The 17,355-nt window shown below is 32.0% G+C and overlaps 2 protein-coding genes across 3 annotated transcripts; one reads left to right on the top strand and one right to left on the bottom strand.

The window, feature by feature from the left end:
• Positions 1-14: 14 nt before the first annotated feature.
• On the bottom strand, positions 15-15,378 carry LOC130902594 (dedicator of cytokinesis protein 7). Of its 2 annotated transcripts, XM_057814827.1 has the most exons (25): positions 15,324-15,378; positions 15,202-15,271; positions 14,967-15,145; positions 14,710-14,906; positions 14,316-14,655; positions 13,616-13,895; positions 13,384-13,558; positions 13,008-13,329; positions 12,506-12,956; positions 12,052-12,338; positions 11,201-11,375; positions 10,774-11,140; positions 9,389-9,953; positions 9,049-9,331; positions 8,675-8,984; positions 5,914-6,227; positions 3,974-4,126; positions 3,509-3,910; positions 3,155-3,444; positions 2,890-3,061; positions 2,638-2,818; positions 2,410-2,576; positions 784-1,007; positions 579-725; positions 15-524 (listed from the first exon to the last, which is right to left on the bottom strand). In XM_057814827.1, exons 1-25 carry the CDS (start codon positions 15,362-15,364, stop codon positions 479-481), a joined length of 6,138 nt encoding a protein of 2,045 aa, XP_057670810.1. In that variant the 5' UTR covers positions 15,365-15,378; the 3' UTR covers positions 15-478. The 2 variants fall into 2 exon arrangements, 1 of the variants encoding a protein (XP_057670810.1); XR_009060435.1 differs by lacking the exons at positions 15-524; positions 579-725; positions 784-1,007; positions 2,410-2,576; positions 2,638-2,818 and having other exon boundaries at positions 3,553-3,910; positions 15,324-15,364.
• A 51-nt stretch (positions 15,379-15,429) lies between these two features.
• On the top strand, positions 15,430-16,969 carry LOC130902634 (RING finger protein 141-like). Its single transcript, XM_057814878.1, has 4 exons — positions 15,430-15,737; positions 15,789-16,010; positions 16,064-16,231; positions 16,283-16,969. Exons 1-4 carry the CDS (start codon positions 15,598-15,600, stop codon positions 16,446-16,448), a joined length of 696 nt encoding a protein of 231 aa, XP_057670861.1. The 5' UTR covers positions 15,430-15,597; the 3' UTR covers positions 16,449-16,969.
• The last annotated feature ends 386 nt before the right edge of the window (positions 16,970-17,355 follow it).

Below are 17,355 nucleotides of genomic sequence, written 5' to 3' on the forward strand. Positions count from 1 at the left end.
GAATAAAACTACAATTTACTAGATATACTTATAATTTCGATAGTCTATATAAAAATAAAAAAAAAATATCAGCGACTGTGATAAATATATGCATATAAATAAATAATCTTAGATTCTAATAAATAATAATGTTCCATAAAAAGCTATTAAATGGAATATAATATAAATGTGCCGTTTTCCTAATTTTAAGTTATTTAAATGAATAATCATTTAAAAATATTTGATGGCCGATACACGTTTCTATAACCAAGTTACCATCTTCAGTAAGACAGAAGTAACATATCGATTTTGGGCCCAAGAAAAGTGTTTGTGATATGAAAAAGACTTTTCTACAAATGTTTGCGGTGTTTCTCTTTTATTTGATGATTCGGAAGGCAATTTTAGACCCACGGATGTAACTTTGTTTCGCTACTACACTTTTGAATCAAATTTTTAGTATCGATTACTTGAAATGTTTATAATAAAATTTTTCGTTTTTCTACCATCTTAAAGGTGAATTTTCCGCGTGAGGATATCTGTTAGGACTGAAAAAAATAAATAAATAAAAAATTAAATCGATTATATAGGAAAATGTTTACCTATTATTCACTATAGTTATATTTTGCGGATTCACCAACGGTTGAAGTTTTTCAATGAATCTCTTATAATTCCTGTCTAATTCTCTTTGGTAATCCCTTTGATCCGGTCCAATCAAATTCTTATTCTTCTTCAAAGCGTCTTGACACCTGACAAAATTAAATAAAATAAATTTGAAAAAAAAAATTATCATAAAATGATATTAACTTTTTGGAAAAATCTTTAAAGCACAATCTCAATTTATTCTGGTGTCTGGTTAAGGCTTTTCCATCGCTCGGAAGAAACGTCGTCGCCATTTCCAAAGGACCTTGATTGACGGTCGTACCTATACAACCCTGCAGTACCATCTGCAGGATCTTCGGATCCGGAGGTTCTTGATTGGTAGCATTCGCCAATTCTACTGTTTTCTTTTGGATATCTTCTATTGCAACCTTAAAAAAATACGCTATTATACCAGGAAGTTTACCAATAATTGGTTTATAAGGTATGTATACGAGGAACATTCGAAAATTATAATAGTACCAACAGAAGATTTCAAAACAATCAACAAATTCCACAATTCGTTTGTAGTCGTATTTTTTATACGAGGTATATTAAAAAAGTATCGAAAATATGATTTTTTCCATAGTCGTTAAATTTTATTTTACGAGAAACGTTCGAAAAGTTCCAATAACTGTATCTAAATACATTTAAAATATTTCAAAAAAATAAATAGCTGCCTTAATGCCTTTGAAATCCTATTTTCTATACGAGATATATTCGAAAAATCATTGAAATGTAATTTCCCCTATATTCACAACATTTTATTATACGAGGAACGTTCGAAAAGTTCCTATATAACTGTATTCAAATACATTTAAAGTATTTCAAAGAAATAAATGCCTTAATGCCTTTGAAATCCTATTTTCTATACGAGGTATACTCGAAAAGCTTCTGAAATTTCATTTCCGCTATAGTCATTACATTTTATTATAAGAGGAACGTTCGAAAAGTTCCAATAACTGTATCTAAACAAATTTGAAATATTTCCAAAAAAAACTTTTTTAATTCGTTTGAAGTCGTATTTTTTATACGAGGTATATTCGAAAAATCATTGAAATGTAATTTCCCCTATATTCACAACATTTTATTATACGAGGAACTTTCGAAAAGTTCCAATAACTGTATCTAAACAAATTTAAAATATTTGAAAAAAATAAAAAACTTCCTTAATGCCTTTGAAATCCTATTCTTTATACGAGGTATATTCGAAAAGCTTCTGAAATGTAATTTCCCCTATATTCACAACATTTTATTATACGAGGAACGTTCGAAAAGTTCCTATATAACTGTATTCAGATACATTTAAAATATTTCAAAAAAATAAAAAACTTCCTTAATGCCTTTGAAATCCTATTCTTTATACGAGGTATATTCGAAAAGCTTCTGAAATTTCATTTCCGCTATAGTCATCATATTTTATTATACGAGGAACGTTCGAAAAGTTCCAATAACTGTATCTAAACAAATTTAAAATATTTCCAAAAAAAACTTTCTTAATTCGTTTGAAGTCGTATTTTTTATACGAGGTATATTCGAAAAATCATTGAAATGTCATTTTCGCTATAATCACAACATTTTATTATACGAGGAACGTTCGAAAAGTTCCAATAACTGTATTGAAATAAAATCCTAAAGTTTCAAAAATAATCAACTTTCATAATTCGTTCGCGGTCGACTTTTTTTTTATACGAGGTACATTAGAAAAGTTTCGAAGAAATAATTACTCCTATAGTCGTTATATATATATAATTATACGAGGTATATTGGAAAAGTTTATGATTAAACGCTTACCTCAATAGGTGTTAATGTAATTTGCGATCTTAGAACGACTTGAATCCTGGTTTTGACGTACGGGAAATGAACGGCGGTAGTCAGTATCGTTTTCCTTTTGTATTGTTCTTTCAATTCTCCGTGGGCTTTACCGGTCATCGTAAAAGGAGTCGCGTATACAAATCTTTCTATACAAATAAATAAATAAATAATAAACGATTAAATTAAATGGTTCGATTCGATATATACTTATATTGAAATTCCTGTCGAAATGCGTCTGCCTGTATCTCAATTCGTATTGTTCGAAATACGGTTCCACGTACGTTATTTGAATATAAGCTTTTTCGCCATCTAAAGCATTCGCGTCGACCGTATTCGAATCCTTGATGATTATCACGTTTTCGGCACCGAAACGTTCCGTATAAAAATTCTACAATAAATCGTGTTTTATAAATAAACCGTTTACAACAAATTGTACGCGTATCCGAATAACGACCTCACCTCTAATCTACTAAATATTTCCGGTAATTTCGTCAAAGTCGGTTCTTTATATATAAATTCTTCTCTATCTAAATCGCCGAATTTCGAACCGTAAAAACCGACTCGAAAGTACGTTCCGAACATTCTTTTACCGGATAATTGATCGATTCTAGTATAAGCTTCGTGAAGCTTTCTAAAAAAAAACCAAAAAAAAAGCTTTTTTCAAACACTTACATAACCTAAAATTTCGATTTGTATCGAATAAAACGTTGAAAAATCGACTTACCCGTGAATGTTGGCTAATTTTTTGAAATCCCTATTATTTTCGGCGATCGGAATCAACACTCTGTATATATCGTTCATGGGTTCGTACATAGCCGCGCCGTTGAAACTACTAGCGGCCTGTTCCAATAATCCCAACAATCCGGCTTCGGTGAAATGCGAACCGAGACAACCGCCTTCCTTTTCCGGACTCAGAACGTCGTCCGAAACGGCGCTTTCCTCCAAAACGTTCGGACTGACCGGTTGCAAAGCGGCGGCGCCGGCCGGTAAATGCGGCAGAGATTCCAACATGGCCTACGGATAAATAATATCGAATCGATACGAATTCAATTTAATTTAATTTCCCGTGTAGTTTTACCAAATATTCGGCGACCAGAGCAGCCGAATGCACCAAACACATACCGGCTTCGGTATGGTTGCCCCTCTCCATGTGTTTCTGCGCCATATTCGCCAACCAAGTTAATCGAAGATCCGGCGAATTCTGATACCCTTTCGCTATCCTGTACATCAAATCCAACAACATTTCCGGATCCTCTTGGAATTCTTTCATTTTAACCGTATCCGATAGAATCATGTGTAAATTGAAAACCAAATCTCTGACTTGTTCGGGGAAAGTGGTTTCTTGAAGTTCGATGTCCCTTTCGCCGTATTCCAGTATCGTTTTCAAGGATCTACGTAGGGAATCGTCGCTGAAAGACGCCGAAGTTCCGACTAAACTACTCAAAGACATCGTCACTTGCATTTTCACCCTCGCGAAATTCTTAAAACAAAAACGGACGTTAAACGAACCGAAAATTAACGAAAATTAATATCGGTAACTCACGTTTCCTATTTGAAAAGTTTGTCTCATTAATAGATATAAAGAGGCGGCGGCTTGGGAACGCACCGAAGCTATCTGGGAACCGCAATGTTTTAATAATAACAAACACAAATCGGCGCAATGGGAACTTTCTTCGTCGAACAAGGCGCTGTGAAACTGAAAAATACATTTCAACTATCGAAAATCGTGTAATAATAGTAGTTCTTTCGTATTACATTGCTTAATACCTTATTAACTCGAGGCCACCGTTTTCTAAGTGTCGTACAACATTTTTAAGGTTATCAAAACGTCTAAAGTGTCATAGAAGATTTTTAAGGTTATGGGAACGTTATGAAAACGTCAAAAGTGTCAAAGTACAGGATTTTTGAGGTTATAAAAGCGTTATGAAAAAGTCAAAAGTGTCATAGAAGATTTTTAAGGTTGTGAGAAAGTTATCAAAACGGCAAAAGTGTCATAGAAGATTTTTGAGGTTATAAAAGTGTTATGAAAAAAGTCAAAAGTGTCATAGAAGATTTTTAAGGTTATGGGAACGTTATTAAAACGTCAAAAGTGTCATACAAGGTTTTTAAGGTTATGGGAACGTTATCAAAACGTCAAAAGTGTCATACAAGGTTTTTAAGGTTATGAGAACGTTATCAAAACGTCAAAAGTGTCGAAGTACAGGATTTTTGAGGTTATAAAAGCGTTATGAAAAAGTCAAAAGTGTCATAGAAGATTTTTGAGGTTATAAAAGTGTTATGAAAAAAGTCAAAAGTGTCATAGAAGATTTTTAAGGTTATGGGAACGTTATTAAAACGTCAAAAGTGTCATACAATGTTTTTGAGGTTATGAGAACGTTATCAAAACGTCAAAAGTGTCGTACAAGGTTTTTAAGGTTATGGGAACGTTATTAAAACGTCAAAAGTGTCATAGAAGATTTTTAAGGTTATGAGAAAGTTATCAAAACGTCAAAAGTGTCATACAAGGTTTTTAAGGTTATGGGAACGTTATGAAAACGTCAAAAGTGTCGAAGTACAGGATTTTTGAGGTTATAAAAGCGTTATGAAAAAGTCAAAAGTGTCATAGAAGATTTTTGAGGTTATAAAAGTGTTATGAAAAAAGTTAAAAGTGTCATAGAAGATTTTTGAGGTTATAAAAGTGTTATGAAAAAAGTCAAAAGTGTCATAGAAGATTTTTAAGGTTATGGGAACGTTATTAAAACGTCAAAAGTGTCATACAATGTTTTTGAGGTTATGAGAACGTTATCAAAACGTCAAAAGTGTCGTACAAGGTTTTTAAGGTTATGGGAACGTTATTAAAACGTCAAAAGTGTCATAGAAGATTTTTAAGGTTATGAGAAAGTTATCAAAACGTCAAAAGTGTCATACAAGGTTTTTAAGGTTATGGGAACGTTATGAAAACGTCAAAAGTGTCGAAGTACAGGATTTTTGAGGTTATAAAAGCGTTATGAAAAAGTCAAAAGTGTCATAGAAGATTTTTGAGGTTATAAAAGTGTTATGAAAAAAGTTAAAAGTGTCATAGAAGATTTTTAAGGTTATGGGAACGTTATTAAAACGTCAAAAGTGTCATACAATGTTTTTGAGGTTATGAGAACGTTATCAAAACGGCAAAAGTGTCGTACAAGGTTTTTAAGGTTATGGGAACGTTATGAAAACGTCAACAATGTCGAAATAGAAGATTTTTGATGCTATAAAAACGTCAATAGTGTCGTAGAAGATTTTTAAGGTTATAAAAAACGTCAAAAGTGTCGAATTACAAGATTTTTGAGGTTATAAAAATGTTACAAAAACGTCAATAGTGTCGTAGAAGATTTTTAAGGTTATGAAAACGTGAAAAGTGTCGAATTACAAGATTTTTGAGGCTATAAAAATGTTATTAAAACGTCAAAAGTATCGTAGAAGATTTTTAAGGTTATGAAAACGTTATGAAAGTGATATATGTACCTTGAAGACTAAACTTCTTTGGGATGCGAACATGTGTGGTAACACCGTCGTACTTTGATTTTTTCCCAAAGCGTGCAACAATACGGTCAAAGCTAATCCGACGAAATGTTGTTGGGAATCGCTTTGAGATATGGTGGCGACGCAACGTTCTAACGTATCGAGAATTATGAAAGAAGCTTCGGTAGCCAGATGACCCTCCAAATGTATATCGTTAGTTAAATCGTCTCGAGAACGTTCTATGAAATCCGATGTCGGTCTGTACAGTTGTTCTTTACGCCAACGCACTTTTTCGTTCGACGATTGAGACGCCCCACCTTGAACATATCGACAAAATAAAAAAAAAACGTACACGCTCGATCAAATCGATCGTTACTATGACGTCATTAACAATTCAATTAATTGATTCGGAAAGTCCTGACGTCATATATTATTTTTACTTGCTGGTGTGATCGGTTTGCTCATATTATAACCTCACTTTTAAATTACAATAGACTTTTAAACTTTTAATGAAATAATAACTGTTAATAAAAAATCATTTTGACTGATGTCATTTGAAAAAAGATCTTGAAAATGTCAAAATTAAGTCCAAAAAGTCAAATGCAAAAAAATAAAGGTAAACAATTGAAGAATAAGTTTCAAATGTGCAAAAATAAGAGAAAAACTAGAAAATTGGTATCAAACGTCAAAATTGAGTCCAAATTGTTTGAAAAATCGGTGTCAAATATCCAAAATTAATGTCAAATGTTAAAAATTATAGTCAAGTACAAAAAATGAAGGTGAGTGCAAATTGTTGAAAATTGTTTACTTAATTTGAAAAATCGGTGTCAAATATCCAAAACTACAGTCAAATGCAAAAAATAAAAGTGAATAATCAAAACATTGGTGTCAAACGTCAAAATTGAGTACAAATTGTTGAAAATTGTTTACTTAATTTGAAAAATCGGTGTCAAATATCCAAAATTAATGTCAAATGTCAAAAATTAATGCCAAATGTCAAAAATTAATGTCAAATGTCAAAAATTATAGTCAAGTGCAAAAAATGAAGGTGAAAAATTAAAGGATTGGTTTCAAATGTCAAAATTGAGTCCAAATTTTTGAAAATTGTTCACTAAATTTGAAAAATCGGCGTCAAATATCCAAAATTAATGTCAAATGTCAAAAATGGATGCCAAATGTCAAAAATTATAGTCAAGTGCAAAAAATGGAGATGAAAAATTAAAGGATTGGTTTCAAATGTCAAAATTGAGTCCAAATTTTTGAAAATTGTTCACTAAATTTGAAAAATCGGCGTCAAATATGCAAAATTAATGTCAAATGTCAAAAATGGATGCCAAATGTCAAAAATTATAGTCAAGTGCAAAAAATGAAGATGAAAAATTAAAGGATTGACTTCAAATGTCAAAATTGAGTACAAATTGTTGAAAATTGTTTACTTAATTTGAAAAATCGGCGTCAAATATCCAAAATTAATGTCAAATGTCAAAAATTATAGTCAAGTGCAAAAAATGAAGGTGAAAAATTAAAGGATTGGTTTCAAATGTCAAAATTGAGTCCAAATTTTTGAAAATTGTTCACTTAATTTGAAAAATCGGCGTCAAATATCCAAAACTACAGTCAAATGCAAAAAATAAAAGTGAATAATCAAAACATTGGTGTCAAACGTCAAAATTGAGTACAAATTGTTGAAAATTGTTTACTTAATTTGAAAAATCGATGTCAAATATCCAAAATTAATGTCAAATGTCAAAAATTAATGCCAAATGTCAAAAATTAATGTCAAATGTCAAAAATTATAGTCAAGTGCAAAAAATGAAGGTGAAAAATTAAAGGATTGGTTTCAAATGTCAAAATTGAGTCGAAATTTTTGAAAATTGTTCACTAAATTTGAAAAATCGGCGTCAAATATCCAAAATTAATGTCAAATGTCAAAAATGGATGCCAAATGTCAAAAATTATAGTCAAGTGCAAAAAATGGAGATGAAAAATTAAAGGATTGGTTTCAAATGTCAAAATTGAGTCGAAATTTTTGAAAATTGTTCACTAAATTTGAAAAATCGGCGTCAAATATGCAAAATTAATGTCAAATGTCAAAAATTATAGTCAAGTGCAAAAAATGAAGATGAAAAATTAAAGGATTGGCTTCAAATGTCAAAATTGAGTACAAATTGTTGAAAATTGTTTACTTAATTTGAAAAATCGGCGTCAAATATCCAAAATTAATGTCAAATGTCAAAAATTATAGTCAAGTGCAAAAAATGAAGGTGAAAAATTAAAGGATTGGTTTCAAATGTCAAAACTGAGTCCAAATTTTTGAAAATTGTTCACTTAATTTGAAAAATCGGCGTCAAATATCCAAAACTATAGTCAAATGCAAAAAATAAAAGTGAATATCAAAATATCAAAACATCGGTGTCAAACGTCAAAATTGAATGTGAAAAATTGAAAGATTGGCGTCAAATATCAAAATTGATTCTAAATCGGTAGAAAAATTCAGTATTTAACGTGAAACATCGTTGCCAATTGTAAAAAATTATCATAAAATATAAAAATTAACGATAGAAACAAAAAAAAATGTTCGTAAGACCGAAATTGAATCTAAATCGTTGGAAAATAGGTTAAGGTATTCTTCTCTCTCGGCTAAAAATAGTCCTTTACACCTATATAAGTAATCAAATCCGATATCAAATTATAAAAGAAATAAAGGAATGTTACAATCCTCGAAAATTATTTCGAAGAACTTTCGACGAAACGAAATACGAACCTTTTCTCCTTTGCATCATTTCCCTGGCGGATCCTTGTCCTAAAATAACGTCCTCCAATCTCGATCTCATATCTTGCGTCGTCTGCGCGTGAGCGTAACCCGACGGCGGCGGCGCTCTTCTTCTCGGTCTATATTCGAAACAACTAGTAGACGCGTCTAATAAATGTAAAAGCGTAGCGAGACGATTCGGCGACAATTCAATCAACCATTGAGACAAACAATCTTTTTCGATATTTTTCAACAACCACAAAACGCAAGCTAATATATTCCGAGTAACGTCCGCCGAAATACCTAATTTCCTCGATTGCAACTACAAATTTATAATTATAATAATAAAAAAATGAATAAATATCGAATCGAATTCACAATATTACCGTTGAAAAACTATCGCAAGTACTCGGCGGTAATTTTCCAGCTATGGCCATAGCTACGGTCTGATTTATGTTACTAGGACCCACATCGTCGTTGGTATATTGACTTTTATCGGTACCGAAATGGTGTAATAAAGGTAAAACGTCCATAGCTATCGATAATAGAGGCATATAAAGAGCCGCTACCCTTTGTCTAGCTTCGACGGTGCTATATCGAGGATCGCTATCGTGCCAAGACAATAACTGCTTCAAAGTATCCACCGCTTTTGTATGTAAACTGGGCTGGCTGTAAAAAAACGTCGAATAATACTCGATATTAAATATATATACGATTTTAACTTACTGCATTTCCAAAAGTACGGTAGCTAAATCGGCCAAAACTATACCGCACAAAAAATGATGTTGTCTATATTCGGAAGACAATTCCGCGAATGTGCTGGCTCTTTCTTGACTCGGCGGAGCCCCGGATAAAAACGAATTCTGACTAGTCGAACTGGTGACGCTCGGCGATGGAGAAACGTTGCTATCCGTAGCCATAAACGGCGAAGCGAACGGTAGATTCAAAGCGACGTAATGCTCGTGACTGCATATGATTCTAGCGAACTCGAGTTTCAATTCGACCAAAACCGAATCTTGTATCGAAGCTATTTTCGCTTGGAGTTGTTTGTTGTAAGATCTCAATTGTTGGAACACCCAACCGCGATCGGCTATCGATAACAAATCGAAAAAGAAGAACGCCAACGCCGCGTTCAGTTTGTGCGCTTTTCGAGTTTCGCTCGTCGAATGCGAAATTATTTCGGCGGTAACGGTATGTACTAAAGTCGATATGTCGTCTAAAAATTGTTCGGAAAATCTTATTTTTCTCGGCGCGTCCAAAAATCTCGTATGGGACAAATGTTCCACCATACCTAAAATGCGAAAATTGTCCTAAATAAAATTTCTCAAATACGCATACTATTATCAAAAGTTTGGCAACATCGTTTTCTTCTTGCTCGATGATGCTCGGCCTGTATTAATCTATCTACTACATATTATAGAAAGAGACCGATAAGACTTTATTCAATAATTTTTTACTCGTTATATGAAGTACAAGACCACTATTCTTCTTTTTCGATTATATCTGACAAGCGACACAAGAAAACATCTGATCTACGTCAAAATCATGGCCGTGGGGTAAACAATTGACTTTCGTATTTAGTTTTTAATGATTTTTTCCGATAATTCGATTGTTTTCGATAGTTTTTTTGTTTTATGTTATTAACAAGACTCCATAGACATGTTTCGATAAAACTAATACATCCAAAACTGAGTATTAACGCAATTTTTTTTAGTTAGTTTTTATCAAATTGACAAACGCTAAGCACAACACTATATAGTCGAAAAAAACTCATTAAAACCACGTTTTAGTAAGGAAATTTCGCCCTTATTCGAATAACGAATTTTTAAGAAACCATTTCGTGGCAAAAATGATCTAAAATCCAACAAATAACTTCACAAACCACACAAAAACTTCCGGTACAAGAATTTGTTTACCCCACGGACCATTTTTTGACATTAAGTTAATTTGCTTAATAGACAATCTTCTTTCACGAGTCGCGTTTCAATGCAAACTACTCGTTATATAAAGAGGCCTAAAGTACAAGACCACTTTTCTTCTTTTTCGATAGTACTGAATACTATATATAATATATAACCGATCAGGGGCGTATCAATAATATATTCACTCACTTTTTATTATAAGTTCGAATAGAAACCAGGCATTTTGCATGGCTAAATCTCTGGATCTACCGCTGGAAACGACCCATTGTAGAGCTAATTGTTGATGGACAATCCTTTGACAAATACTAGCGTTCGGATTCAACAATTCGTTGGTGGGTACTCGCATACTAGCGGCCCTATCCAATCCTCGGGAATACTGAACTTGGGCTACTTCTAAATCGGGATTAGAAGTACTACGAGTCATCGACGAAGAACAATTTTCGTAATCGGGAGAATTTTGATTGGATAACGGATGAGGCATGTTGCATTGGTACTGGATATAAGTCGCTAATAGTTGGTTGCGACCGTGTTGGTCCACTGGGAGTTCTTGAACGTTCTGAAACATCAACAAATATCAAAATATAATCGAATTGAATAAAATAGGAATTTTACTTACCGATATTTTATCTAGAAGCGAACAAATCGCTTCGAAACAAGTATGTCCGACGTTTAAAGTGTGACCAGACAAACGGGGCGGTTGCACTAATAATTCGATGATGTTATCGAAAATTATCGGTAAATACTTGACTATTGTTTCCGGTTTGGCACCAGACAAACCCAACATAGCAGATCTAGAAAAAATGTAAAATCGTAAAATGCAAAATAATAGAATACTTTTTTCACTTTTAATTAAATATTCAACTTTCTGACATTATTTCATATCAAGAACTTATAAAATAAACAAAAATAGATATTTTTTAAAAAATGCAAGTACCCTATTTGTAATAATTATTTAATTTTATAAAAAAAAATTGTTACGCCACTGGTTAAAACAATGAAGTTTCAAATGGCCTCAATTGATTACTTCGAATGTCAAATTACCTTACTGTAACATGTAGCTGTCGACGTGGGAAGTAAAGTCAAATATAATACAAAAAAAGAAGATCAAATAAATAGAATAATTTCAAGGAATTCTTTAGTAAGTGTGGAACCAGTTACTTTAGATTTACAATTTAATGTTTATTATGTAAAAATTTGTAATAAAAAAAATTGTTACTCCACTGATTAAAACAATTAAGTTTCAAATCGTCTTCGTTATTACAAATATCAAGTTATTTTGCTGTAACATGTAACTGTCGACGTAAAAAGTAAAGTGATTTATATATAAAAAGAAGAGTAATTAATAAATAGGATAGTTCCAAGGGATTCTTTAGTTGGAGTTGTTGTTGTTGTTTTAGAGGTTATGATTCCCAATTGAACGTTTATTGTGCAAAACTTTGTGTAAATTTATTCGAAAGCAACACTTACCTAAGTTCGTTTTCTGATCCGACTTCTCCCAATCGTTGTGGTATGATTCCGGTATGTACGAAATCGTAAGCGGCGAAAAATCTCTCGATGGGGGGATCGTCGGTATGTATGGAAGAAGCGGCATCTAAAGTAACCGTAAATAATCCTTTATGATTATCTAACCATTTGGTTCCAGGTAAACACACATCCGGCGGAATGTAACTGTAATTTCTCGGTGGAGGTTCCAGCATTACGGGCAAACAAAATTCACCAGATATTAAACGACCGTCTCTCAATAAAGGTAACCACTGTAATGAAATATTATAATTTCCTTTTTCTAAGTTTTTCGTGATTATTCATCTCGATTTTACGTTTTTTTTTATGAAAATCAATTTAAAATATCAAAATTTAACTTTATAAAGAACAAAGTAGGTCGAAACGTCAATTTTTACTTATTACTTGTATCAAAACTTACTGTATATCCTACTGGTGTGTCCACTGTGTTTTGATCGAGTTTCTTCTGGCAGGATATGTGGTAAAAAGAAAATAGCAGATGATGATTGTCGGCTAAAGCGGCTGGTAATTTAATTTTGATTTCGTCGTAAAAAGAAGGGTTCTTATTGTGATAAGTAACTCCACAATAAGCTTCGTTTAACATTTCCGGACAACTAGATTTACCGAAAATATTATATAGGGCGTTCTTTTCCTCTTCTCCGGCCATTAATTGAACTCGAACGGCAAGGTTACGCGAAGAACCCGTTCTATTTGAAAAATTGAGTTCTTTTGGTGAGACAAACAGGAGATTTCTGTAGGTGTAATGGGGTACGAGTAATTCTTTTATGGGGAATTCTAATAGTTCTTTTATTGGTCTACTTTTCTCGTCTATATAAGGACGAAGTTTTGCCAATTCCGGTGTCAAACAATTCCTAAAAAGAAAAATCTTTACCTAAATGGAATTTAAAATTTTTTTATTTAACCTTAATTCTGTCGGACATGGAGATATTTCTAATTTCAAAGTAGCCGGTATACATTTTAATTTTTTCAAAACCAACGTGGGTCTTTTAAGTTCTTGTAAACTTTTATATAAATCTTCATCTTTAAGTTTATCACTTTCTTGTTTAAAAAACGAAGACATTGTCAAAGTTATCGGTCGGAATGAATCAATACTGTTTGCTAAATGATCAGGCGACCACGAACGTCTTTTATTCTGTCTCTCCAATGAACCTCTTCTAGTTAAAGTGCCCATATCTGTTGCTCTCCGTCTTAATTGTTCAAGACCACTAGCCGAAGATTTCCTATCTAATATAAAAACCGTAAAAATCACATTTTTATAAAAATAAATTGTATATTTACCCAAACTGTTCGTATTAGAACCACCCCCTATTAAATCTCTATCAGAATCTCTTTCCAATGAATTTCCACCATTAATAACATTCACCAAATTAATCGCTGTCCAAGCAAAAGCTTGTCTATATTTCCCCAAACGTTCGCAAACAGAAACAGCAATTGATTTTAGTTTATCACGATTCTACTAAATTAAAAAAAAATTAAAATCCAATCAAAAAATAACCGAAAATACAATCACCTTGTCTTCTTTGAGATACGGTTCGACACATTCACTTATATCACCTTGTAAAACTTTCTCTAATCTTATTACGATGAATAAATCAGGACTAGGATGAGATATATTGAAAATACAACCCCTAGCTAAAGAACTAGTATCACTATAAGGCACGTGTCCTCCCAGCATCCTTTTCAAACCTTCCGGATTCAAATCAAAATAGAATGTCTCTGATACTTTTTTACGTTCCTTACAATCATACATAGCCATCGAAGCAAAAAGTGGTTCCACTTCTATATCCATTCTGCAACAAATAACAACGCACCTTCACTCAAATAGTGTCCCAAGTCAAAAAATTAAAAAAAATTCTTGAAAACTTGGAAATTTTATCTTAAATACTGTCATGTAAATAGTTACCTTTGAGATAGTTTCTGTTTTAAAATTAGTTTTTTTATAATTCTTGAAAGACTTTCAGTCTTTATCAAAATACGATTTGACACAATTATAAAAAAACTAATTTTAAATCAGAAGAGACCTAAAATCAAGACGATTTAGAAACATAAATATATATATATAATAAATAAGAAATTAATGAAATTTAATTTGTTTTTTTGACTTATGACACTATTTGAGCCGAATTGCAACTATAATGACCAAGTACTTGGGACGGCAGTGTATTTTTGAAAAATGTTTAACAACATTATGTAGAAATTTGTTTTCATACGTTAGTTGTTGGCATTTGACCAACACCCTATGTCCCATGTGTTCATAAGGTGCAATGGCAGGTAATCTTTTTTCTGCAGGTTCGTTTGCTTCAAAATGAACCTCTGATGTTATCAAATTAAATAAAGCGTCTTGTCTTTCTACTTGTCTTCTAGTTTCATTTAACTGATCCATAGTTTCTGGTACGGGATGTTCTAATATTTCCAAAATTAGAGGATCTCCTGCTGAATGTCGAAGATCTAAAGAAGCCCAAGAATTTCTTGGAGTTAATGTATCTCCGCATGATGAAACTGAAGCAATAGAAACTACACTTTGTCTACCACTACTATGTGAGGTCAAATCTGAAATTAATAAATTGAGAATTACAATTTTATTTTAATGAGAATGAATTCTACCGATTTCACTGCTAGATTCTGAAGGAGGAGCTTGGAAATCAACTTCAAATTCTTGTTTTGGTGTAAGGGGTAGTTCTTTGCAGAGATTAGATCTACTAGAAACGCTGCTACTGTAAGATCTACTATTATATCGAATGATCTTCCAACAAGATTTATAACATTCTACACAAGTCTGGACATGAGGAGGTAAAGTGTCACTAAAAAAATAGGAAATTTATGAAATATTGTATTTAGATAACTATATAAACATTCCTCACAGTTTTTCCTCGGGTAAAATTGGACGTATAGTTCTTATAGGCCTATCTAATATTTCCACTTCAACATCTCCTTGTGGTATATCTAGAATAGCTCTTAAAGGGTCACGATCTATTAAATTTTGATAACTTTGTAAGAAATCTTCGAATTCTAAAGGTTCTACTACTTCGTTTATCCACCCCTACACAAAAAATATATAAGTAAAAAAGTTATTAAATCTATAAATATAGACCATACCGATGAAGAAGGTGATAAAAGTCCACTTTTTGTACAAGAAACATTTCGACGTACATCAGCGGCATGTTGTCTAGAACAAAAAAATATTAACGTTCGAAAAATTTTTGTATTTTAATTATTACTTTGATAATTTTTGTGCAAACGCCCTTTGCGTGGACGCCATTTCAATACAAAATAAACAATGTTTAAGGTTATACATACGTCAAATGGAGTAGTTCATTTGCATAAAAATTTTGAAAAAATAGAAGAAGTTTACGTCAAATTATTTTTCATTTACATATTGGTCTATTTTTAAATGTATACCATTTATATACAAACAGATAAGATATCAAAACTAAATGGTTTTTAATAAAATCGTTTTATTATTAGTTTTACTATTTATAACAAGTTGAAAAAATGGGTGCAACAAGCTCTCATTTTCACGACACATTTTCTCAAATGCTCAGTGACGATTCAATAAATACGCTTCTGTCAGACGAAATAAACAAATTAACTTACGACGATTTTTTAAATTTAGTTAGAGAGATAAATGAACTGTAAGTTTTTTTTCGTAACTCGTAAGTCATGTATTAATTGCGTATTTGTAGATCAAAAAAATGTTTAGATAAAAACGGTAATCAATTAATATTCGCCGTAAAAAACGTTAACGATTCAACTATATTTTGGAAAGCTACGATACAAATTGCTTGCGTTAAAATAGACCCGGAAGATCAAAAAATAATTACATTTAGGCTGTTATCCCTTAACCAATTTATAAAGGTTTTTAAGACGTTAAAGTGCCAAACTATAGCCGTAGAGCAATGTGAAAAGTAAAAAGTAATTATTACATATCAAAATTGATATTAATATAAACGTTTTCCAGCTACGACACTAAGGACGATGTTGATAGCATCAGTATATCTGGTATTATAGAAAGGTTATCAGAATCAAGTACGGAAAGTCAAACTATATGCTGCATTTGTTTCGAAAGGAAACAGGAAGTATTATTACCCTGTGCGCATAGTTACTGCTTAAGTTGTATAGAAGAATGGTACAATATTAAATAGTATAAAGAATAAATATAATAATAATGTTGTTTTAGGAACGAGACTCACGATACTTGTCCTATTTGCAGAGAAAAATTAGACAGTACAGACGATACTTGGGTATTATCAGATGTACCAAAAGCAGAAGAAATAAGCAAAGAAATTAGGGATAACTTATTAAATTTGACGAATAAAGATGGACATTCTTGTACACCTTTTTAATATATAACTTTATAGATAACGAGGGAATTGTAGGGTGTTTTTAATTGAAAAAAACACTGGCTTGTTTATGAAAATTTTCCTTTCAAAAACAGATTTTCTTTCATTTCTTGCTGTTCATAAGACTTGACTATATGTACCCTCTTTACTAATACATTTCGTCATTAAGAAAAGTTTCCAAATAATCACAATTTTCATATTTTTTCAATATTTTCTTGCTGGGCTAGAATTTTCAAAATACTAAATACTAGTATCGATTTTCACCTGTATTATCTGAATAAGATGGTGGAGAAAAATTTTCAATGTGCAATTATATCTATAAGAATCGAAATATTGTTTTTTATCGACTTGGGAGATTCAAAACTTTAATTGCTAATTCTTATTAAGTATTTCGTGTAGTGTAAAACCCTTGTGGAAATTGGAAACCTACAATGTTCCGCTTTATTGTATAATATACTATAATGTTACAGTTTTATATTTAAATCTAGAAAATATATTACAAATATGTGAAAGAATAAAAAGTATTATCGATTTTAATTTATTAAGAAAACCTTAACACGAAGGTGCAGTTTGTGCTTCAGTCAGATATACCAACATGTCTCCTCCCATTATTGATTTTAGCCCTGAAAAACTGAATAATAAAATGAAAGTTTTTAGAACAAAAGTTACAGATGCAAATGAAAAAGGAACAGTGCTGGCTACTTTACAATATTGTCATATAGATGGATTTGAATTGGATCCAAGACTAAGCAAAATAGTCGTTGAGGGAGACTGATGTCCAAGAGCGAACGAGACAGGCTGATGATATGCAGTGAGAGGGTGAATGTTGTAATTCCAAATATCATACATCCTTGGAAGCAAAAAATCAAAGTAGATGACAGAAATTGCGACCTAACATGAACCCCAAGTA

Source organism: Diorhabda carinulata, chromosome X, assembly GCF_026250575.1.
Source record: "Diorhabda carinulata isolate Delta chromosome X, icDioCari1.1, whole genome shotgun sequence".
NCBI classification, from domain to species: Eukaryota; Metazoa; Arthropoda; class Insecta; order Coleoptera; family Chrysomelidae; genus Diorhabda; species Diorhabda carinulata.

What these genes read in the sequence shown, in the direction of transcription:
- LOC130902594 (XM_057814827.1), bottom strand. Translation starts at nt 15,364, where the DNA reads ATGGCGTCCACGCAAAGGGCGTTTGCACAAAAATTATCAAA. An exon ending in TTTTATCACCTTCTTCATCG is followed by an intron (nt 15,146 to 15,201) that starts GTATGGTCTATA and finishes TTTTTTGTGTAG; the next exon opens with GGGTGGATAAACGAAGTAGT. An exon ending in AAAGAAGTTTAGTCTTCAAG is followed by an intron (nt 4,127 to 5,913) that starts GTACATATATCA and finishes TGTATTTTTCAG; the next exon opens with TTTCACAGCGCCTTGTTCGA.
- LOC130902634 (XM_057814878.1), top strand. Translation starts at nt 15,598, where the DNA reads ATGGGTGCAACAAGCTCTCATTTTCACGACACATTTTCTCAAATGCTC. An exon ending in GCCGTAGAGCAATGTGAAAA is followed by an intron (nt 16,011 to 16,063) that starts GTAAAAAGTAAT and finishes AACGTTTTCCAG; the next exon opens with CTACGACACTAAGGACGATG. An exon ending in TTAAGTTGTATAGAAGAATG is followed by an intron (nt 16,232 to 16,282) that starts GTACAATATTAA and finishes ATGTTGTTTTAG; the next exon opens with GAACGAGACTCACGATACTT.